At 44.6% G+C, this 24297-nt stretch overlaps 2 protein-coding genes across 10 annotated transcripts in view; one reads left to right on the forward strand and one right to left on the reverse strand.

The window, feature by feature from the left end:
• THG1L (tRNA-histidine guanylyltransferase 1 like) overlaps positions 1-24218 on the reverse strand; it is a 33388-nt gene extending 9170 nt beyond the window's left edge. For 2 of the 7 annotated variants that reach the window (XR_005583694.1, XM_039484774.1), the window contains exons 1-5: positions 7210-7912; positions 5341-5517; positions 4623-4792; positions 3598-3686; positions 1087-1194 (exon numbers count right to left, since the gene is read on the reverse strand). Coding sequence is in view for 6 of the 7 variants with exons in the window: in XM_039484774.1 (XP_039340708.1) it covers positions 1087-1194; positions 3598-3686; positions 4623-4792; positions 5341-5517; positions 7210-7403 (738 nt within the window). In the remaining variant the exon portion in view is untranslated. Of the gene's footprint in view, positions 1-1086; positions 1195-3597; positions 3687-4622; positions 4793-5340; positions 5518-6960; positions 7083-7209; positions 7918-24147 lie in introns of those variants that run through there. The other 5 variants (XM_039484777.1, XM_039484776.1, XM_039484775.1 and 2 more) reach the window with 5 other exon arrangements.
• Positions 7917-16988, forward strand: SOX30 (SRY-box transcription factor 30). Of its 3 annotated transcripts, none has more exons than XM_039484771.1 (5): positions 7917-9016; positions 10252-10491; positions 12294-12473; positions 14069-14561; positions 16676-16988. In XM_039484771.1, the coding sequence occupies exons 1-5, from the start codon at positions 8095-8097 to the stop codon at positions 16917-16919; spliced, it is 2079 nt and encodes a 692-aa protein (XP_039340705.1). In that variant the 5' UTR covers positions 7917-8094; the 3' UTR covers positions 16920-16988. The 3 variants fall into 3 exon arrangements, with proteins under 3 accessions (XP_039340705.1, XP_039340706.1, XP_039340704.1); XM_039484770.1 differs by having other exon boundaries at positions 7923-9016; positions 16538-16988; XM_039484772.1 differs by lacking the exon at positions 10252-10491 and having other exon boundaries at positions 7918-9016; positions 16538-16988.
• Positions 24219-24297: the final 79 nt, after the last annotated feature.

Consider the following 24297-nt stretch of genomic DNA (forward strand, 5'->3'; position numbering starts at 1 on the left):
ATCATGCAGCAACACCTCATCAAAATAAATGAAAACACCCTTTGTTCAAAACCCCCATTTCCTTATTATCTAGAATATATCTATATATAGATATAGACAGTCATAGCCACAGAATCTGAGGTAATCGTAAGAAACATCAGGGGCAGGGTTATACTGTGGTTTGTGAACTGCACATAGTTTTACTAGCCATGGACCTTGTGCTAGATGCTGTACAAAAAGCAAACGAAAAGACGGTCCCTGCCCCCAAAGAGTTTGCAATTTAAGAATAAGACAAAAGACAACAGATGCTTAAACAGACTGATGGCAGAGTACAAGGAAACAATGAGACAATATTGGTCAGTGTAGTAGGCAGTGGTCCCAGCTCATGAACAGCCTAATTGTTGTCAATATTTTTGTAGACACCATGGCAAAGGAGAGTTTTAAGGTGGGATCTGAAGGAGAATGAGGTAAGTTTACAAATGTTTATGGGGTGCTCCTCCCAAGCAGGAGAGAAAGCACAAAGGTGCTTGTTTGAAAATTTAACACATGGGCAATGGAGGCTGACATCATAGGCCAGGGGTGGCCAACCTGTGCCTCTGGAGCCACATGCGGCTCTTCAGAAGTTAATATGCCGCTTCTTGTATAGGCACCGACTCTGGGCCTGGAGCTACAGATGCCAACTTTTCAATGTGCTGGGGGGTGCTCACTGATCAACCCCTGGCTCTGGCACAGGCTCTGCCCCCACTCCACCCCTTCCCGCCCCCTCCCTTGAGCCTGCCGTGCCCTCACTCCTCCCCCCCCACCTCTTGCACACCACGAAACAGCTGATCGGGAGGTGTGGGGAGAGAGGCGTAGGCGCTGATCCACGAGGCTGCCGGTGGGTGGGAGGCACTGGGAGAGAGGGGCAGGGAGCTGACTGGGGGGAGGGGGCTGCTGATGTATTACTGTGGCTCTTTGGAAATGTACATTGGTAAATTCTGGCTCCTGCTCAGGCTCAGATTGGCCACCCCTGTCACAGGCCAACTGGAGGCAGGAGTCCACCTGTCTATACTGAATGAGAGATGGTAAGCAGTGTGGGAGCTAGGCATGCAGTTAAGATGCTTATACCTTCTGCCATATTAGTACAGTTCCTTTCCTATACATCAAGGGCTCATTGTTGTAGTTAATGTTGAATTCAGAAAATAAAATCTCATTCTTGTCTCCAGCCAAAGTTCCCTGAAATTGAGAAAAAGAAAATAAAAAGTGCACCGTATAGCCTCAATTTATTTATAAATGTCCTTTTTTATAGCACAGAAACAAATGGGATAAATGTTGAGTATAAGTAATTAATAACAACAACATCTATACAGAGGTCTTTTAATCTTCAAACAGCTTTATTAACTCATTATCCTCACAGCATCCCCATGAAGTAAGTAAGCGTTATCTCCTTTGGTAAAATGGGGATAGATAAGCAGAGCAAGGTCTGTGTGATCTTCTTGATTTTTATTAGGGCTGTCAAGTGATTAATTGCAAGAGATTAAACAAATTAATAGCGATTATTTAAATATTTTTGGATTTTTCTACATTCAAATATACTGATTTCAATTACAACACAATACAAAATACACAGTGCTCACTTTATATTTATTTTTTATTACAAGTATTTGCACTATAAAAAACCCCAGAAGAAATAGTATTTTTCAATTCACCTAATACAAGTACTACAGTATGATCTCTTTATCATGAAAGTTCAACTTACAAATGTAGAATTATGTATAAAAATAACTGCATTCAAAAATAAATGTAAATTTTAGGGCCTGCAAGTCCACTCAGTCCTACTTTTTATTCAGCCAATCGCTAAGACAAACAAGTTTGTTTACATTTGCAGGAGATAATGCTGCCCACTTCTTCTTTACAATGTCACCTGAAAGTGCGAACAGGCGTTCTCATGGATGGCACTGTTGTCGCCGCCAACGCAAGATATTTACGTGCCAGATGTGCTAAAGATTCATCTGTCCCTTCATGCTTCAACCACCATTCCAGAGGACATGCATCCATGCTGATGACGGGTTCTGCTCGATAACAATCCAAAGCAGTGCGGACCGACGCACGTTCATTTTCATTATCTGAGTCAGATGCCACCAGCAGAAGGTTGATCTTCCTTTCTCGTGGTTTGGGTTCTATAGTTTCCGCATCAGGATTGCTCTTTTAAGACTTCTGAAAGCATGCTCCGCATCTCGTCCCTCTCAGATTTTGGAAGGCACTTCAGATTCTTAAAACTTGGGTCAAGTGCTGTAGCTATCTTTAGAAATCTCGCATTGGTACCTTCTTTGCTTTTTGTCAAATCTGCAGTGAAAGTGTTCTTAAAGAGAACAACGTGCTCGGTCATTATCCGATACTGCTATAACATGAAATAGATGGCACAATGTGAGTAAAACAGAGCAGAGGATATACAATTCTCCCCCAAGGAGTTCAGTCACTAATTTAATAAAACACATTTTTTTAACAAGTGTCATCAGCATGGAAGCATGTCCTCTGGAATGGTGGCCAAAGCATGAAGGGACTCACGAACATTTAGCATATCTGGCATGTAAATACCTTGCAACACCAGCTACAAAAGCGCCATGCAAATGCCTGTTCTCACTTTCTGGTGACATTGTAAACAAGAAGAGGTAGCATTATCTCCTGTAAATGTACACAAATGTGTTTGTCTTAGTGATTGGCTGAATAAAAAGTAGGACTGAGTGGACTTGTAGGCTCTGGAGTTTTACACTGCACTCAAAACCAAAATACTTATGTAACAAACAATCTACATTTGTAATTTGCCCTTTCAGGACAAAGAAATTGCACTACAGTACTTGTATGATATGAACTAAAAATACTGTTTCTTTCGTTTATCATTTTTACAACGCAAATATTTTTAATAAAAAGTAATATACACTTTGATTTCACTTACAACACAGAATACAATATTTAGGAAAATGTAGAAAAACACCCAAAATATTAAATAAATTTCAATCGGTATTCTATTGTTTAACAGTGCGATTAAAACTGTCATTAATGTTATTAATTGTAATTAATTTTGGTGAATTAATCACAGGAGTTAACTATGATTAATTGACAGCCCTAATTTTTATATTTGTACACAATGAAAGAAGGTGGGGAACACCATCCTGTAAAGGCAAGAAGAGGAGAACGAGATGGATAAAGTGACCTACCCAAGACCACATACTGAATCATTGTTAGAGCTGGGATTAGACTTCAAGAATTGCTGACTCTCAGTTTTACACCCATACCACCTCTCTTTTGAGGCCAGTAACATTTCATATACACATTTTTAGGCATTTGAATCCATTAATTATGAAGTTTGGATTCTACTTAAAGTAAATTCTTTGCCAGTCAGGTTAAGATCTTTTCAACTCAACATCCCAAACCAACATCATCTCCAGAGAAAAACAAGCACATACTGGGAAAAATGAATTGGTATACAGTGAACATATAAGGCAGCTGGCCTTCCCTAATGGGCAAGACATGTCTGCATAGGGCTGGGTAATTGGAAGTACTTGGCAACTGGGTTCTATGTATGTTCCCTGTACATTGTCTTTTAACATCAACTATGAATTTATAAGAGGTTCCTACCTGTAATCTGTCTTGTGCTTGGACTGGTGTCAAGCCACTTCGCTGCACAAGCATCCAAAACACTGTATTATAGAGGTTATTAATGTGGCCTGCAGAAATAGGAAATGGTGTCAAAGGACAAACAGACTATTTGCAAAGTCTAGATGACAAGTCAGAGAATGGTTTTCCATTCCCACAAATTCCTGCAGCTAGATTTTTAAAACACCATTAGTAATATTTGTAGTTATGTAATATCATCGCAATCCAATCTCATGCTTTATGGCATAATGGATCTCTGGAATGGTCAGAAGATTGATTCCTCACAGCTATATAAAGTATTTCATAATTGTTAAGTAAGATGCGTTATGGCAGACGGAATTCACCTTCCTCTGAAACAACAGGTGTTAGTCACTACCACAGGTTTGATACTAGCTTTGCAACAATGACCTAATCTGGCATGGAAAATCCTATATTCGTCATTTGACTGTTGTAATTTTGCTACAAAATATTGCTGAATCTGAATGTTTATACCTCTCAGTTAAAAAAACAACAGTCAAGTGAGGATTCTAAAAGTTCTGGTACTGAGCTCATTTTCAGTATTTTAGTGATGACAATCCGGTATCTGCTATGGGTCTCATGTTATTAATGGGTGTGCTTGTAAAAATAATTGAGTATTAACACATAAAATAAATAACATCACAGATAACACATTGCTTTTTCTAAAACAAGGTCAATGGAAGTTAAAAGGGGAATAAAATACAAATTGGGGTGTTTTTGGAAAATTATTGTAGAATGTAAAATAATCTGCTTTCTAAGAATATCATCCAACTCTTCTGCAGCTTAACAGCTCCAAGGATGTGTTTTTAACCAAGTAAACTAGAGTCCCTCTGCCATGCAGCAGCTTCTTTTTCACTGAGTGCACATATGCACGCTGGCAATAAGGGGTGCAAAGTTTTCATCCCAGGAGGAAAAAAACACCCAACAGTTATAAATTGTTATGCTAAAAATCAACTCTTCTCATTTTCCTGATAGCTAAAGATGCTTACAATCTGCTTGTCTCCATCTGAGATAGTCCTTTAAATTCTGGTTACTGGGATACAAGACAACTCGTCCATCAAATCCTGGTGGATACAGGAGTGGCTGGTCCTTAAAATAATCCTTCCAGTAGAAAACATAACTGGAGGCAAACTGGGAGACGACGTGAGTCATGAACTTACTTGCAAATGCAAAGCCAACAGACACACAGAGAGGAGAGAGAGAATACATTAGATATTAAAACAACTATACCTTTCTATCTGTAATTATTTGGGTATCAGTGGTAAGGCTTCTGGTGGACAGCAATGCTTTTCATACCACGGCTCTATGGACCACCAATGGCAGGTAGAACCTTTTTGAGTGGTTGGTGGAATTAAACATGTTAAGAACCAAGCAGTGGAGGTTGGAAGAGGAGATAGGTTACTGAAAAAACCTTCTTTTGTAGAAGATGGTTTTTATTCACCCTTTTGCTGTTTGTTTTTAACTTTGTTATTAAATTTACTTTTCAAAAACATCATACACGGAAACATAACATCAAATACTCCGTAGCTAATTACAATCTCATATATATATAAAAATCACATCCACAAACACAAGTGAATTATGTAGTTTCCACCTATATCGTACAGATAGCATCTGTACACATGTAAGGACAATAGGTGCACATGCCAGTTCTCAGAGAGAACTATTAAACATGGGGAAAGTGGTAAGCTCAAAAGGAGAAATTACCTTGCTCTTCTTTTAAACCAGTTACTTTTCTTTTTAAAAACAAAGCTGTATTCATCACTCTGTCCATAAGCCATGACAATATCCTCCAGCTCTTGCATCACAGTCTGGGCACACTTAGTCATCAGATGGAGGGCACGGTCATCGTTAGGCTTACTGAAGCCATGTTGCTCAGCAAAGCTTCAAAGAGAATAGAGATTCAACAGAAATTAACCTCATAAAAGATATTCAAGAACCTAAATACTTGTTTTCATCACATTTATTTCCTCAGAACATGTTGGCATAAACAGAATTTTTGGAAGTCAATGAACCCCCCTCCAGGTGTCAAAAACACTATGAGAAAATCTTCCTGCTTCTGCCTGCCATACACTGCAATCTCCCCGCCATACACTGCAATCTCCCCCTCATCATGATCAGACACCAACTATTTAACTGCCCTTCAAATTAACCCACAGCCCAGCCTACTACAGTACACCCCCAGGGGTGCAGGGGTTGGTGGGGGGGGGGACCCCACCCATGGGTCGTGAGTATGGGGGGGTCACAGCAGTCCTCCATCCCTCAAAACCCCGCTTGTCCCCTCATTTTAATTTGTAAATAAATATAATATAATATTTTTTTTTTATTTAATAAGCACTCAGGAGGCTTGCCATGCACAGGGGCACAGTAAAAAAGACAAGAAAACCACTGCCTTGCCTGCTTATGGAGGCCTGGAGGTCACACTCTCCCCCACACACACTACCAAAAAAATATTCCACTCACAAACACATTTCTTCCTTGAGAGAGAGAGAGAGAGAACACAAGTTATGCTGCTTGCTTAATGCTGCTAGGCACATGGGGTACACTGTACTACTTACTACTAAGAGCAGAATAGCTACAAGCGTGCACTAGCCGCTACACACGCACAGTGCAGTGCTCTCATCGCCTCTCTCTCTCCTAGCTACAGCTAGCTACAAAGAAGACAGTTAACCTAGCCATGTCTACACCCGTGACCAAGTCAACCTGTCTATAGCGCTCAGGGCAGGGCATGAACACCCCTGGAGCGTGCCTGAGCGACGTAAGTTTTGGACCTACTGCAGGGCAGCCATCCTATGGTGATGATGGAGATACAGCTATCTATATATAATAATGGCATGCGACAAACAAAGTGGGGGGACAAGCCCTTAGCTGAAGCTCATGCTCCAAAGTCTGTTAGTCTATAAGGACTCTTGCTTGCTATGCTGCTTATTAAGATCTGAAACTCCCGAGCCTGAGATCAATGTACCTGTGTGTGTACCCCTCCCTCTCTCTCCTCCCTCTCCAGTCATGACATGACCGCCACAGCCCTGCCCTGAGGCCTATGACGACACGACACAGGGGTAGTCAATAAGCGGGCCAAAGCCACCCCGCCAGGGGCCTCTGGGAATGACACAGCATCTCTCTTCTCTGATCACTCTCTCGCACTCCTCGCTCGTGCGTGTCGTGCGTGGGGGCTGGGGGGCCCTGACCCCCCCCCCCATCGCTGCTGCTGCTGGCGCAGGGGTAGAGGGAAAGGGTGGGCACCTCCGGGGACCCACTGCTGCCCCCAGGGCCGCCCCCGCCCATGCCCCAGGGCGGCTAGACACAGCCACAAGCGCGGCCCCGCACCCCGGCCTCAGCGGGAGCCCCGCATGCCGGGACCCGCTGTCTCCATGGCAACGAGGGGCCGCAGGCGCCCCACTCCCGCTCCCCGCCCGCGGGAGAAGGGAGCCCCGAGCCCTTCGCTCGCTCCGGGCCCCGCCCCCAGCCCTCACTCCCATAGGCTACGGCGTCGCCTCGGCAGCCGCACCGGCGCGAGGCGGCCCTGCCATTGGCTGCCGGCGGGCCCCCCTCCCGGAAGCGCCCCGCCCCTCGCACCGGTGGAAGTTGCGGCCGTCCAGCCGGGTGACCACCCAGCAGTTGGGCAGGCACGTGTCGTCCGCCTCGAAGTCCCGCACGTACTCGAACTTGCTCTTCGCCATGGGGGCCCGGCTGCCGCCGCTCAGCCTCGCCCCCGTCCCAGGCCCAAGCGCGGCAGCAGCAACAGCCCGGGCGGCTTCCCGCAGCCGCATGCGCTGAACCGGAAACAGCCCCGCCCCCCACAGACACACACAGCGGAAGCGACCCCTTCTAGCCACTGGATAGGCCACCTCTATGGTGTGATGCTTCGTTGGAGGACCGCTGCCCGCTAGAGAAGAGGGGGCGCTTCGGGTGCTGGCCCCGGCACAGGGCTCCGCGCGCGCGGGGGGGGAGGGGATGGATTAGCCGCCCCAGGAGCAGAGCCATCGGACCAGATGCCGCCCTGACTCCAATAGGCTGGGACAAGTTAGCACAACCGCAGCACAGGCCACAGGCGCGTGTCCTGGTCCCGCGTGTATTTCAGAGCCGGCGGGGGCCGAACGCTCCGGGGAGACGCTCGTGGATTAAAATGCCACGCAGGGCCAGGGCGCGCCGCGGCCCCTGCCTCGCGCCGGGCTGCCAGGCGTTCCTCCCGGGGTCGCCGTGGGAACGCCATTGTTGCGCGTCTCCATGGCAACCGCCGGGCGGCCGGGCCCGCGGGAGGCACGTGGCGCCCCCGCCGTTGCCATTTGCGGCGGCCCCGGGCGGGGCGCGAGGCGCGGAGGGCAGCGCGTGCCGCGGGCGGGGCGGGGGCGCTGAGAACGTTTGCGAAGCAACCGCAGGAAACAAACGGACGGCGACAGAGGGAGGCGGCTGAGCTCACAATCCCCGACAATCCCCCTCCCGCCGGGGCCCGCCTGCGCCATGGAGGGGGGGGCGCAGGAGGAGCCCCCCCGGCAACCGCACCCCCCAGCCGGGAAGGAGGCACCCCGCTTGGAGCACCTCCTCCTGCACCCCCTCACCAGGCAGGGGGGCAGGGAGCCGCACCTCCTGCTCCTGCCCCCCAGGCCGGGGCCCCTCCCTCAGCTCCTGTCCCCCCTCCCCTGGCAGGGCGCCCGCTGCAAGGAGCTGCACCCCCTGAATGGGCACAGTTCCCCCAGCAAGCAGCTGCCGCCCCCCATAGCTGCGCTGGGACCTGGGGAGCAGGAGGGGGGGAGTGAGCCCCCCCGGGCCCTGCAGGGGAAAGCAGAGGAGCAGGAGCAAGAGGGCCAGCTGGGGTGCAGCGGCTGCAGCAAGAGAAAGAGGGGCGAGCTCAAGGCCGCTGCAGCCCGACGAGCAGGGAAAGAGGGGACCCAGCTCGCGGCCAGCGGCACTGTCAGGAGAGGAGGGGATCAAAAAGGGGGGGACGCAGAGGAGAGCCAGAAAGAGGTGATGGTGAAAGAGACTGGGGGGGACAGCGTGGCCTCGGGGACTGGGAAAGAAGGAGCAATCAAGGCAGAGCAGGCAGAGGCAGCCAGTGAGGACTGCAAGGGGAGGGCAGAAGCTGTGTCGTCCAAGCCAGCTGGATCATGCAGCGGCCCGGCTCACGCCAGCAAAGATGCCCCTGCGGCTCAGCCGCCTGGTGGGTTCGGAGCCCAGCATTCTCAAGACCTGAAGCTCCCATTGACACTCCATCCAGTACCCTCTGGGACCAGGATCCAGTTTCAGGGACCTCCGCCTTCTGAGCTGATCCGAGTGACTAAAGTGCCCCTGGCCCAAGTGCCCCTTAAAATGCAATCCTTACTGGAGCCTTCAGTCAAAATTGAAACTAAGGATGTGCCCCTCACAGTGCTGCCCTCTGATGCAGGTATTATTCTATGGCAGTGGCATCGGAATTTCCAAGGCTTCAACACATATGTTGCCCCATAGTTGGAATTTTAGCAGTTAGGAAACACAAGTGGAAATGCTATTGAAGTACTGGCCTTTCTATGTAAACTGTATCCATATCATTTCCACCTGCACTTAGAGTGTAAACATACAGTCACATTCAACCTGGGTTTTAGAGGGTTCAGCTCTGTTGACCTCTGTGCAGCTGCTTACTCCAGTTCTGACTTTAGCCCACTGTAGCAGGTGTCTGATTCTTAACTATAAAGCCTAAGATTTTCAAGATTTTAGGAGCCTAAAAGCAGTCTTTAAAGTCCTTGTGTAGGCACTAGCCCGATTTTGAAAATGCAGGGCTTAATCTTTAAGAGTGGATTCAGGAGCTCAAATTTGACTTTTAAAATTAATAATTTCTTTTAAGAGGTGTCCTAATGGCTAATAGACTCTTCTCCTTTCATTGATAATGCAGGATTTAGGTGATGGGTGCATTTAGAAATACCTTTCATAGAGGGACTGCTTGCTAAGTGAATTAGTAGTGGAATGGAAACCTTTTGCCTTTAGGTCATCAGCTCAAATCCAGCCCTGTTTGTTGTGATTGGAAGTTGATTGCATCTGATGAGCATTTAGTAGATTCATCAGTACTTCCAGCAATGGTGTCCACATCACAAAAAAAACTAGCACCATCTAGCAGACTTAGCAGAGAAGCCAAGAATTGAATAGCTATGGAAGTGAACTATCATATTACCACTGAATGTGATCTCTGCAAGGTCAGGGTTTAGGTGTATTACTGTTGCACTGTGCATAAACTTGCACTGATACTGTGGTTCCTTTATAAACGTACGTATTAAATGACACAATAATTAGTCAAACGAAAACAAAACCCCTACCATTTTTTTATTCTGGTGAAATTAGCTGTGATCTGTATGAAATGAGAGAGAGACTATGCCACAATAGCAGATACTGTAATGTCAAATATTTAAATTAGTCTTTATGGAGTATTTCATTTGTGGCTAGTCATTACTCCGGTATTCTCTTAGTTGACAACATTTAAGCGTTTTTTCCAAGGGCAATTATCCAAGTATGTATGGAGGCTTGTGCATTCCAAAATCCGTGTGTTTCTTTTGTTTGGGTTTAGCTGGATTCTTTCTTTAAATATGATCTACGGCAACATTGCATTTGCTGTCTACCTAATGATATTATTTCCTGATTTTTGTTACATAGGGATACCAGATACCCCATTTAGCAAAGACAGAAATGGCCATGTAAAACGTCCAATGAATGCATTTATGGTGTGGGCAAGAATTCACCGGCCGGCACTAGCCAAAGCTAACCCAGCTGCCAATAATGCAGAAATCAGTGTCCAGCTTGGATTAGAGTGGAACAAACTCACTGAAGAGCAAAAGAAGCCCTATTATGATGAAGCTCAAAAGATTAAAGAAAAGCACAGAGAGGAATTTCCTGGTAAAAAATGCATATACTTCCTTACACCTGCATGCTGCAAAAGTTTGCGTTACCCAAAAATGTTGACTTTATAAATGCACATGGCCTAGTGCAGTATTCTGCATGGACTGATACAGATGCCCAGGGTTGGGGAAGTGGCAGGCAGAGAGCTACGTGATAGGCATTTTCCTAAAAATTATTGTAATCAGATATTATGGTGACAAGGACATAGAAATGCCTATAAATAGATTAAATAATTTTTTCAACCTTAAGTGTGGACTAACAGTTTCCTGTTTGGGAGTAATAATGTAAACAATAATAGCGTCCAATACCCATATAATTAAAAATAAAGAAATCTATACCTAATTACAAGTTAGATTATTAAAATTCAGAGATTTTCAAATCTAATTTACTTTTCACCGGTTATTCTATTTCTTTCTATTTTTCTTTTCACTCAGATTGGGTAAAGAAAGTAAACTAGTCAGTTTTACTTTATAAACAATTTTTAGTGAGTTTCACTTTCTGTTTCCCATGCACAAATATAATGCTGCAAAACTGTAGGAAATGTTCAGTTGCAAAGCTGTAAGGGAATGTTGTAGCCAAATACAAATGTTACATCTGAACAAAAATCCTCATTTTCACTGGAAACACATTTATTTTTAATAGAAACAGAAAAGCTTTCATGAAATATTAGCTTAGAAAGAGCAGGAATACCAAGTGTCTCATTCACCTCTTCTTACTCCAGATTTCAGCTGTCTATATTACACTATTCTAAGTAATCCAGAGGTGAATTAAGACTCAAATCTGGTTTTCTGTGTTTTGGCTGGAGAACTTGTTGGAGATCTCAGATGTGGAATGAGACTTTTTTCAGCCTTTAACTGAAGGGGGCAGGGTAGTGAATCCTTTACAAACATTTTTCTCCTGAGTAATTTAACCAGGTGGAAAAAACAGAGTTTTTAAACTGAATAAAAATCACTAAAATATAAGGTGCTACGTCCTTTGTATCTGTGATGTCATAATCCTACTTGTTCTCCAGGCTGCCACAGAGTATTCCAGAGTAGACAAGGTCTGAATTTCTTATGTCAAAAATTAACAGAAGACAAAACATAATATTAAACACCCCCAAACATTCAGGCCCTCTTTAAACATTATAACGAGACAAAAAATCTAAGCTGCTTAATGAAACCTAATTGGTATAAATGACCTACTGTCATCTTTACAAGTCTCTTACTATTTGATTGGTGTATGTATCAGAGGCAAACCTAGCTCTGCCTGCAGTAATACATGCACAGCTCTCATTGGGACAAATTCTTCCTTAACTATTACATCTCAACAGTCTCACTGGTGTAAATGAAATTTGCACAGGTATAGTTGAGAATTAGGGAGCCAGTGAGATTATAAATCCAGAGTCATATTTTTAACATTACCATATTTTTTTCAAAATAAAGTCCAAGATGCATTGCCATTTTCTCCTGTACCCTCCCTTCATAATGTGTTGTTAATCTGTGCCACAGTGGCCCCTCTGGTTTTCTGATCCTGTGTCTCCTCCACCAAACACACAATAATGCATGTTCATATGAAAAGAATGAGAGAATGCACCAGTTTCATCATACTCTGATAGGATGCTCAGTCTGCCACTTTACTGAAGTGAATGGGAGTTTTGCTGTTGACTTCAACTGGAAGAGGATTTGCCCTTGTTGTGGATCCATACAGACTTTTCAGAATTGTGGGTGTTGTATTTTTTCATGTCTTGTTACAGTGCAAGAAACTGGCCCACACATCTATGAAATCTGTCTTAAACTTTCTCATTTACTCTCCCACAGGCTGGGTTTATCAACCACGACCTGGCAAAAGAAAGCGCTTCCCATTGACTGTCACCACTGTATTTTCCGGCACCTCTCAGAACATCATCACTACAAACCCAACCACAATTTATCCTTTCCGATCACCCACTTACTCCGTTGTCATTCCCAATGTACAGAACAGTATTGGACATCCTGTCTGTGAGTTTGTTTAATTAGTTTTGTGAATTCATTCAACAATAATAAGAAAACTGTATCCTGTATAAGGTCAAGCGTAAGCCAGCATAAGAATGTTTAAAGCAACAGTCTAGTGGTGAAGCTGCTTTAGAGGACAAGGTGAAATTTGTCAGAAAAAGTGTCACAGGGAAAGATGTTAATAGTGTGAGGGCTGCATTTTTAAAAGCTGCATCTACACTTGCAGGTGCAACTTTGCACACATTTTTCTAGATGTATAGTGTTTTCACAGCCACAGTTTTGCATGCACAGCAACTCAGCTTTGCATACACAACTGGAATAATTATGTATTTAACTAGCTAATTTGCAAACTGTGGTAGCCATGATGGTCCCAGGATATTAAAGACATAAGGTGAGTGAGGTAATAGCTTTTATTGGACCAACATCTGTTGGTGAGAGAGACAAGCTTGCAAGCTTACACAGAGCTCTGCTTCATGTCCTGAACAAGAGCTCTGTATAAACTCAAAAGCTTGTCTCTCCCACCAACAGAAGTTGATCCAATAAAAAAATTACCTCGTTCACTTTGTCTCTCTAATTTGCAAACACACATACAGTTTGAGTTCACAAATCCAAGTTTCTGTACACACCAAAACCTGGTTATGAGAGAAGTGTGCACAAAAAAGTTCATGTGCAAAATTGTACCCACATTTAAACTATCATATAGTGTTGTTATGCTGCCTTGAATACCTACTCTATTTCACCCCAGAGGTGGCTCTACTTTAGTTGTAGTTGAAGTGATTCCTGAATATATTGTTGTGAAGGACAAAATTTTCCAAAGTGCCTACATTCCATTGACTTGGGATTTAGGCTTTGAAGTCACTTAGACAGTTTTGAAAATGTCCCCCAAAATGCTTTGGAATCGTTCTGTAGGAAGGGCACACTCTAAACAATAACTTTATTATCATAAAAATGATATAAAAATGTCTGTAAATTATGACAAAGTGAAGAAACACTGCCTGGGTGTGTACTTTTTCAAAACAAATGAAAACTAACAATTTGGGGGCAATTTGGTATTCCCACTTGATTCTATTTCTTAGGGCCACAGTAGAAGTAAGCAGGGTTACATCAGCTGAGAATGTATGCGTATATTCTTTATGTATACATTGCAGGTCCATACTGGCTTGCTAAGTGGCATATGATTGTGAATTATAGGGGTGTTATGCTGCAGATGCTCTGGAGAGATGGGTTAGAGAGCTCTGTAGTGGCAGCATTTCAATAAAGCAGCGTTGGAGTTAACCACATCATCCTTCTTAAATTTGCTAATACACTTAATTACATTCAGATTTGGATATCAATGTGACAAAGGTGGGTGTGTTACTCAGTAGAGGTGAGAACATTGTGTTTGGTTTCTGAGGAGGGGATTTCCAAGGACAGAAGAAATGTTGAGCTGTCTCTTTTTGGTTTTGGAGATGGAGGAGGACAATACAGCTTTCGCCTGGGAACCTAGCATGTCTGTCTTCTTTCTAGTGTATGTGTAGTTAGCTAAAGTGGGTACTTATAAAATGCTCTTACTGGAACCCTTCCATTCATGATTGATCAATAATCATTTCTGTTTTCAAAAGGTGAAGCCCCTTCTACTATCCAGCTGCCAGCTCCTTCCATTCAACATCCAGGTCCAATTACACTTTTCCAGCCGAGTGTTGGAAGCACCACACCAGTGGCTGTCCCAGCTCCAAATCTGCCCCTTCACCCTGTAATTCCGCCACAGCGCTTTGCAGGACCTGCACAGACAGAAGCTCATCATGTACCTTCCGGATCAAGTTGTTCTGTAAAGAGACCTATCCCAGTTTGCATTGAGAGCTCCAGCAGGAACCCAAGTAATGCCAGCACCACTCACTCCAGATTTCCTGTCTCTAATAGTCAACCCCCTAAGGAGTACTCGGGTGTTTCTACTTGTCCTAGAAGTGCACCAATTCCCCAGGCTCCCCCCATTCCTCACTCACATCTCTATCAACCTCCTCCCATTGGTCATCCAGCCACTCTCTTTGGAGCTCCTCCTCGATTTTCGTTTCATCACCCTTACTTCTTACCTGGACCCCACTACTTCCCATCAAGGTAATTAAGTCATTCATTTAAATTCTAGCGAGAGCTTGTATGTGTTAAAGGTCAATGAAACCTACTGCTTATAGAAAGAGTGCAAAGAACTGGGCAAGTGACTCTCAGCGCAGGAATGCAAGGCTGTGCGGGAAAGTGGGCTTAATGCCACCTTAACAGCTCCCCAATTGTGGGACCTGCCAGCCCGAGGCTGCTCTGAGTTGTACCCAACTACCAATAGCGTCAAGCCATTGTGTGTTCCAAGCTAACAGCTAAGAGAAGTGCTTGCTGCCCCTCCCTGCCACCCAAGTCCCAGCAGTGCAGTTGAATTCAACAAAAATATATTGAGTAAAAGTTATGGAAATAAAAAAAATCAGAATTAAAACTGGGCAAGCATTTGAGCTGGCTACACAGTACCCCAAGCACCTTGGTGGGGTCGGCTCTATGAAAAGGGATAGTACTGAGGTCTTACCAGATGGAAAGAGCCCTGGGGATGTTACATGGACAACAGCTGTGTGCTGACTGGGCTGCAAGAAGCCTGCGGGTTGTGAACCACTGAGGTGTCCTCTTTACCTAGTATACTCTGCGGGACAGGATTCCCTGACATCCTTCTTGTTTACTAACAGTCTAGCAGCTGCAAGACATGATTTAAAAAAGAAATAAAAGAAATTTTGTAGCCTTCTTCAACTCTACTATAAATGGTGGCCTGCAGAGATCACATAAACTGGGTTAGAACATAAGAACGGCCATATTGAGTCAGACCAATGGTCCATCTAGCCCAGTAGCCTGTCTTCTGACAGTGGCCAATGCCAGGTGCTTCACAAGGAATGAACAGAATAGGGCAGTTATCAAATGATTCATCCCCTGTCATCCAGTCCCAGAATCTGGCAGTCAGAGGCTAGGGACACCCAGAGCATGGAGTTGCATCCCTGACCATCTTGGCTAATAGCCATTGATGGATCTATCCTCCATGAATTTATCTCATTCTTTTTTGAACCCAGTTATACATTTGGCCTTCACAACATCCCCTGGCAACGAGTTCCACAGGTTGACTGTGCATTGTGTGAAGAAATAATTCCTTTTGTTTGTTTTAAACCTGCTGCCTATTAATTCCATTGGTTGATCTCTGGCTCTTGTGTTATGTGACAGAGTAAATAACACTTTTTTTCCACACCATTCATGATTTTATAGACCTCTATCATAGCGCCCTTTAGGTTCTGATGCTTGGTTTTACTATTTTGGGTATGTTTGATAAAATGCTTGATTGTAGGACACTATTTTATCTGTGACATTACAGTAGAACCTCAGAGTTATGAACACCAGCGTTACAAACTGACCAATCAACCACACACCTCATTTGGAGCTGGAAGTACGCAATCAGGCAGCAGCAGACATACACAAAGCAAATATGATACAGTATTGTGTTAAACATAAACTACTAAAAAATGGGAAAATTTAAAACAATTTGATAAGGTAACTGTTTCTGTGTTTCATCATTTACATTAAGATGGGTAAAAGCAGCATTTTTCTTCTGCATTGTAAAGTTTCAAAGCTGTATTAAGTCAATATTCAGTTGTAAACTTTTGAAAGACCAACCATAACGTTTTGTTCAGAGTTGCAAACATTTCAGAGTTACAAACAACCTCCATTCCTGAGGTGTTTGTAACTCTGAGATTCTGCTGTATTTACACTAATAAATAAAATAAGCAACTTCTTGGGTGTATCCAGCAGCAACAGAGCTGCATATGTAGGCTGGTGTCTCTGTCATAGATCTGGGGTTTGACTCTCCTTGTATATAGGGTGGCTGCAGTGTTTGTAGAGGTTGGTGTGTTTAAATATCTCAATACTGTATGAATTGACTAATGCAGATCATTAGGGTAACTTTCATCTTCAGTCCCCAATAGAAATGTAGCCAGTCTTATGTAGACCTTTTGCAATACAACTTAGCACCATGGCAGAAAGCGTGATTTATCATCTCTTGGTCTCTTTCACTGCAGCACGTGCCCGTACAGCCGCCCTCCATTTGGCTATGGGAATTTCCCCAGCTCAATGCCCGAATGTCTTGGCTTTTACGAAGACCAGTACCAAAAGCACGAGGCTATGTTTTCTGCTCTGAACAGAGACTATCCTTTCAGGGAGTACCCAGATGAGCGCACACAGAGTGAAGATTCCCGCAGCTGTGAGAGCCTAGAGGGAGTGTCTTATTACAACAGCCACAGCCATAGCGAGGAGGAATATTTAACCCCCATGCCACAGCTGGATATTGGAGCCTTGGAGAACGTTTTCACAGCAACCCCGTCCACACCCTCCAGCATCCAGCAAGTCAATGTGACTGACAGCGATGAGGAGGAGGAGGGGAAAGTGTTAAGAGATTTGTAATTTTTAAACCAAATGATAACAATGCACAGGAGTCTTTTAAAATATTAAATAAACATTTCAGTCCTATAATATCTTTTTAGTCAGTGTGTTCAAGGAGAAACCCAAATCACCTCAGCAATAAGTGCAGATTGTTTTAAGAAATCTGATCATCCTTTAGCATTTTGGGAGGCCAGATACGGACCTGGGACTGTCACTGATTTCTCTGGGTTTTCACCTGCTCACATTAGGCCTGCATTTGGGCCCAGAATCATGAAGGCATTCCTATTCAGGAAAGCATTTAAGCATGTGCTTAGCTTTAGGCCTGTGCTTAAGTGCATTTCTGAATAGAAATGGACTTAAGAATGTGCTTACGTGCTGGCCTGAATCAGGACTCTGGCTTTCTGTGTTCCAGGACTTGCATTCATTTTGGCAGTTTTACTTTAGGAATTTTAGCAAGTGAAATAATTCTGTCTGTATGTCACAGATTCTTGAACAAAATGTAACTCTTGATGCAATAAAATGCACTGGGGGCTAGGGATTGGGGTCAGGAGTAATTCCCTCATGCTTTCAGATTTGCCCTTTGGCTACCATGGTATATTTATTTAACATAATTTAGTTTTTTTTCTATATAATCTATATTTGTGCTGCAAATTGTTGTGTAATACATTGAAAATTTAGGGTCCAAATCTACCACCCATGCTCACATTAAATAGTATCTTATTGTGCAAGAGTCTCATTGATTTAAATGGGGACCATTTGGAGAGTAAGGTGCTATTCAGTGGGAATCAGGGTGATAGAGACTAGCCCTGTGAAATAACTTATACTGGTGGACTATGATTTGATCCCTGAGTATAGTTAACATTAATATCTATACAATACCTACTTTAAATTTGTTAGTTGGAAAATGTCTCCACTAAATTGTAAGAGCAGATGAGATACAGAATTTTATTGCCAAAACTAGTAATTCATGTCACTAAAGAATTTTTTTCTTTCTTTTTTCTTTCTTCCCATTTCTTTCTCTGGGAATCCCATTGTTCTGCTTCTGTTCTATTTAAATAAAGTCACATGAACTGCAAGTTGTTCGTGCTGTATGTTGTGATGACAGACTTTATGGTGTATATGAAGAGGACCTGATAAGGGCCTGACCTGTTGCACTCAGACCCCTGTATGATCATAACTCAGATATTCTCACCATGTTCCTTGTTTAGCAGTAGGAAAATCAGACCTGTTGCAAATTGAGGGCCTGATCCTGCTCCATTTGAAATCGAGGGGAAAATTTGCCATTGACTACAGTTGGACTTTTGAAGAGTTAAAATGGGAGTCTCCAGGGATAGTGTGTTCTAGAACATTGGACAGGTTTTCTCAATATAAATAGCATAGATAGGTGTTGGATTTCCTATAGATGGTATATCCCAGGTTTTAAGGTGTCTAAAGCTTTACTCAGTTAAAGAATATAGCTAGGTTCCATTTACACTACACATGGTGACCATGTTGTAACCAGGTCCCTTGATTCTATTATATCTGTAGTGTGGATGGGCCCTTAAGAGAAAAGTCTTATAAATAGCTGAAAATGCCTGTTAGCTCCTAAATTGGCTTCTGATTGAAAGCTGATAATGGCTCTGGAGAATGCATGTGGGCAAATGCACTACTTCCCACACAAGCGTGTTTCCAAAGTGTAAAGCAGCTGTTCGCAGGATTACTCCCTGAATCTGACCTCCCTCTCCCCCCACTTTCCCTTTTATAGATTCCAGGGATGGTAAAAGGAGACACTGGACTGGTCCATTACAAGGTGCCGGAAGCCAGAGCTGCTGCTTTCCATTATTAGTCTGAATGTTGTGTGTTCCATTGGGAGGTTGAGGTAACTAACAAATTGTCCTTTGCCTTTTGCAGGGGGAACTGCCCCATGAGCTCTCCTTTGGCCATCGTTCTGACTGGGGCCCTGATCTGGCATGCATGCCCATGAACCTCAGTGGAAATCGGGAGCACTCAGGGTCGGCACCTACACAATTGTGGTCAATGGGAGTGGCACCGGGTGACTGGCCCCTTTAAGAGGGAGCAGGTGCGGGAGGAGGAGAGGTCCAATACACCTGTGACTGATTACCTGTTGCCAAATTGGGCTTAAGGGAAGGCACGCAGGCCTTATAAAGGGGGACACAGCAGCAGGGGGAAGAGGTGCTCTCTGTGGATCTCTCTAGGCCAGAGAGTGAGTGAGTGAGTGGAAGAAGGCTGAGCTCCAGCTAGGAAGAGCTGGGAGTGGCTGTTTGGTGAAGAGCAGACGGGGACAGTCGAAGAGCACTAGGACTGGCAGAAGATGCTGAAGCTGAGTATGAACTATTGTGTTGTGGTGGTGGATTTTCACAAACAGATTTTTCTCCTCAGTGTACGTTGGCCATTTGGATTCCTCATGTTTCAGTCTGTTGTCCCTTATTGTATCATGATCCCAAGAATTCTCTGCTCCTTCAGAAGGTTCTCTAGCTAAACCAGAGAGGTCAGCATGTGGGCTGAGTTTTTCAATGTTACCTCAGCATTTCGATCACCCAATTCTCTTTTAATTTTCAGGAGAATTCTGTAATCAATATACTCACTATAGGCAAGGGTCTCTCTGTCATTTAAAAAGGAGGTTTGTTGTTTGCATTATAGACATCTACACACAACAGAGGAAATGACAGGGAAATGCCCACTACGCCATGCACTAACCCGATGAGTCAAGACCTGGTCTATTTACAGCTGTGGTACAATATAACAACTTAGGTCACAGGTGTGATTTCCCCCCCACCCCCAGTATAATTATAACTGTATAACTCCTGCAGACGCTGTCATAGCAATGTGAAGGTGCCTTTTGTCAGTATAGCTATTCCTCTTATGGAAATAAGTTATATTCAGATAAACATATTTGTACAAGAATAACTGTTTCCGCACTGGGGGGATTGCACCGTGTTTAACTAGGCAAGTATAGTTAAATCAGTACAGTTCTTGACCCATGAATTTCATCACAGCCAAGGTCATTCAGTTGTAAATGGAGAAAGATCCAGCATAATTAATCATCCTTTGTTTTAATGTCACTGATCCCTCTTTTAAAAAGCAGAAATAGTAGCTTGATATTTGTGTGTGTTAGTCCCATTAAAAACAGACTAGGACCAAGCCCACATCCAGTATACTATCAATCTATGGTGTGTCTCCCTGCTTTGGAAAGGACAGCTGCTCTGGGCTCTGCAAATATTTCCTGCCATTCTGAATGGAAGGGGGAAACGGAGGCTAAATCGGATGATTTGGGACGAGCTGAAACCCTTCCCAACTGTCACCACCTGAAATAGTGAAGTCAGCTGTTAAATTGTCAGTTGCTTCTATTGAATCCCAGTCTCCTCCCTTTGATAATGTCAAAAATATTGGGCGACAAAATGTTTTAATATGGAAGGATTTAATATTCTGTTCAAGTCTGTCAAGAATGTGGATGCTCCCCTGGTCAAGGCAAGTGTCTCAAATGCTGAGGTTTGACAGCAGCAAAGCAATGTTCCCTTCTCTGTCTGGGACTGCCATTTTTGGTAATACTTCCTCCAGAGTCAGTCTTTTAACAGTGATTCCTCAGGCAGCCTTTCCTTTTCCCCAAAAAGAGTTCCCCTGAAATATCACTGAGGTTCTTTTAATCTGATGCAAATCCAAACTATTAGAACATAAGAATGGTCTGACCCAGCATGGCCAATGGTCCATCTAGTCCAGTATCCTCCTGTCTTCCAGTGATAGCTGGTGCCAGATGAACTGAACAGGGCAATTACTGAGTGATCCCTCCCTGTCATCCAGTCCCAGCTTCTGGCAGTCAGAGGTTTAGGGACACCCAGAGCCTGGGGTTCTAGTCTCTGAAGAGGTTTATTACTTTAACAGGAATTCTTTCTATTTCCTTGTTTGAATGACTCCTAATTCATGATGAAGGAAGAAGAAGAATTATTTGTCCTTATATAGAGTCTTCGATCCAAGGACAAGTGCTTTACAAACACCAGTGAATTCATATTAGCTTCACAGCAACACTATCACATTGGCAAATGTCATTGTCCCCATTTTACAGGAGGGGAGATGGAGGTCCTTGTTTTTAGACCTAACTAATCATTTGCGTGCAACCATCCTTGATTTGTGTGCTCATTTATGGTCACTGTGCAGGAACACTTTTAAATTTGCCTACATCCCATGGGAAGTCTATGGTAGAGCTGGGAACAGAATCCAGATTTCCTGGGTCCCGATCTGGTGCTTTAATCACAAGATCAGCATTAGCTAGAGAGCAGCACTGGGAAGCACGCATAGGAGTTCCAATACCTCAGTGTGGCTATCAATGAAGTTACTAAATATTCTACAACTAACTGTGCAGGTGTGAATCAAGCAAAATTCCCCTCGACTTCAGTAAGACTTTTCTGAAGAAAGGGGTACAGGAAGGAAGAGGCTTCAGAAGTGCTAGACAGGATGTGACTAATTCCTTTGCCAGAGGCAGTTAGCAGTGCAACCACACTAAAATACTCTGGGCCGCTCCATGTGAACATGTCTGAACAATAACCAATGCACAACTGGACACTGTGAGGTTATATTTTTATAGAGGGGGTTTCTGATGACTGTAAATTAAGAGGTCAAAGTCATATAACCAAAATCCAATGATAAAAATACTGTCATATAATGTGAATGGCTTGCCAACTACAAAACCAGTTTCTCCTCCCTTGGTTTTCACACCTCAGCTGCTAGAACAGGGCCTCATCCTCCCTGATTGATCTAACCTCCTTATCTCTAGCTTGCTTCTTGCTTGCATATATATACCTGCCCCTGGAAATTTCCACTACATGCAGCTGACGAAGTGGGTATTCACCCACGAAAGCTCATGCTCCAAAACGTCTGTTAGTCTATAAGGTGCCACAGGATTCTTTGCTGCTTTTGTCATATAATGTGTAATTATTAAATGTTTTATTTTTTTTATAATTCTTGGGTGCTACCAAAAATCACAAACACCTCCTGACTGAACTCTACAATGATTACAACATTTTTGGCTCGATCTTCTGATTGAAGAGTAAATGTAGGAACTTTGGAAGAAGGTTTGCTGCATTATAGGAAGTTTTTCAAAGATATGCCAGGCATTTACACAGCCACTGCATAGGTGTCTTTTCTATTTGCATTCCCTGTAGTTCAATATAGGTACTGAGAAGACAAAGCCCCGTGGTGCTCTGTTTGACACACTGTCTTCTGTGAGAGTATCATTCCAGACTGTGATACAGACACAACTTCCGTGGTGGTGTGGATGACTGCATACTGGAGGGAGTGCGTGCCAGCGGTTAGAATGGGGATCTGGAAATCAGGAGTCCTGGTTTCTGTTCCAGCCGTGACACTGTTTCATTGTGAGGTTAGAACATACAGCTTCCTGGTTTCTGCTCTGACCTGTGAGCCTCATTCATTGGATGAAGCAGGGAAAATCATTTAACCGCCCTGTGCCTCAGTTTACCATTCTGTCAAAGGTAACATTCCTCTGCTCCACTGGGGTGTTTGAAGGCCCAGTTGTGACCCTATGTTGATGCTACTTAGACAAGGACTACTTGCCCCCTTGACGTCATGGGACTGCTTGCATCAGTAAAGGAGGTAGGGACGGGTCCTATGCTAGCTAGTTAAATGATGAGTGCTTTGAAACAGTTGGGCGCCAGCCCCTGTGAAGCTGCGGTGTTCTTCAAACACAGTTTGTTCACCACACTGTGAAAAGTAGACAAGTTGGGGGGAAGATACTGATACTACTCAAGCTGTGCCAGATACTTCTATCTTTTCCTTTCTTCAGACCAAGGATCTGCAGAACTTACTCAACACCGGCTGTCCTCTGCTCTTCCCCCAACTCAGCTGCCGTTTTGAGGGCAAATAAGATCTGTCTTATTAATTGTGATAGTAGCGAGGAGTCCCAGTCATAGATCAGGTCCGCATTCTACTAGCTGCTGCACAAACATAGAAGAAAAAGTTTGCCCCTGCAAACCTTTGTTCTCTCTCTCTCTTCCTGATTTGTGAAAAGCTGGCAGGACACACAAAACCACCACTGGCCAGCTGCTATTGTAATATTTCCTAGCAGAAGTGGTAACTGTCACAACCTGGCTCAATAGCTCTCTGGAAGGCCATCAGTCCGTGGGGTCCCCTTTGCTCCTAAGCCAGAGCCAGGGCACCGTTCTAAGGGTATGTCTATACTGCAGTTAAACACTGGTGACTGGCCTGCGGCAGCTCACTCAGGCTCGCGGGGTTTGGGCTCTGGGCTGGTTTATTGAGGTGTAGATGTTCCAGATAGGGCTGGAGCCCAGGCTCTGGGACCTTCCCTCCCCCTCATAGGGTCCCAGACTCCAGCTTGAGCCAGAACATTGACATCACAATTAAATAGCCCCATAGTCCAAGCCCTGTGCACTCGAATCAGCTGACCTAGGCTGGCCCCGGCTGTTTAACTGCAGTGTAGACATACTCCCCCATGCAACCAGGGGCGGCTCTAGCTTTCTTGCTGCCCCAAGCATGGCTCTCAGGCTGCCTTTGGCGGCTTGCCTGCAGGAGATCCGCCGATCCCGCACCTTTGTCGTACCCGCCGCCGAATCCGCGGGACCAGCAGACCTCCCGCAGGCACGCCGCCGAAGGCTGCCTGACTGCCGCCCTCGCAGGGACTGGCAGGGCGCCCCCCGTGGCTTGCTGCCCCAGGCATGCGCTTGGAGTGCTGGTGTCTGGAGCCGCCGCTGCATGCAGCCCCCGTCTCCTTGGGATGTAGGGCTCTGCCTCCTGGCCACCCCAGAACCAGAACCAAAGACTCGGCCCTCTGGAGCCCCCAGCTGCATGGGCTTTCTGCCTTTCTGCAAGCTTCCAGAGCATCTCGATGGAGTTAACCCCTTCAGCTACAATGTGGAAGGCAAACCAGGAGCACAGGCTTAGCAAATGGATTTCTTAACCACAGGCACATTTACACTCAGGAAAGCTCTAGAGCATCCCAGATCTTGGCAAACTAACAAACCGTCCTGAGTTGTACATCCTCTCACTCTGCCCTCACCCCTTCGGTGAGCCTGAGGGCTGGTCAGCATTTCAGGCTAGGCAAAATTCCTCCTGCCTTTTCTCACTCACTAGCCCGATCCTGTGGCACCTGGCAGTGGGTCACCGCCCTTCTCAGAGACAGCATCCCCCCTTAAATACAGTCTGTACCCTGTTTGCCCTGTGCCCAGATGGGGCATTCCAACTCCCACCCATGCGTGTCCCAGGTGAAGAAAAAACATTATACCTTGAGGTGGTCCCATCACGGAGAGTCGTTCACAGGTAACCCTTCTGCCAAGAGAAGTCAGCAGCAACAAGCGCTGGATTCACTAGCTAGAGGTTTGTCTTAACTCTAAAAAACAGAACTGGCTCAAGCCACCTCCCGCTCAGTAATCTG

Source organism: Mauremys reevesii, linkage group 8 (genome assembly GCF_016161935.1).
Source record: "Mauremys reevesii isolate NIE-2019 linkage group 8, ASM1616193v1, whole genome shotgun sequence".
Taxonomy (NCBI): domain Eukaryota; kingdom Metazoa; phylum Chordata; order Testudines; family Geoemydidae; genus Mauremys; species Mauremys reevesii.

Bases quoted from the DNA above. Each gene is read 5' to 3' on its own strand.
- SOX30 (XM_039484770.1), top strand. From the start codon at position 8,095: ATGGAGGGGGGGGCGCAGGAGGAGCCCCCCCGGCAACCGCACCCCCCA. The intron at 10,492-12,293 runs GTAAAAAATGCA...ACTCTCCCACAG, and splicing joins GCACAGAGAGGAATTTCCTG to GCTGGGTTTATCAACCACGA. The intron at 12,474-14,068 runs GTGAGTTTGTTT...TGTTTTCAAAAG, and splicing joins CAGTATTGGACATCCTGTCT to GTGAAGCCCCTTCTACTATC.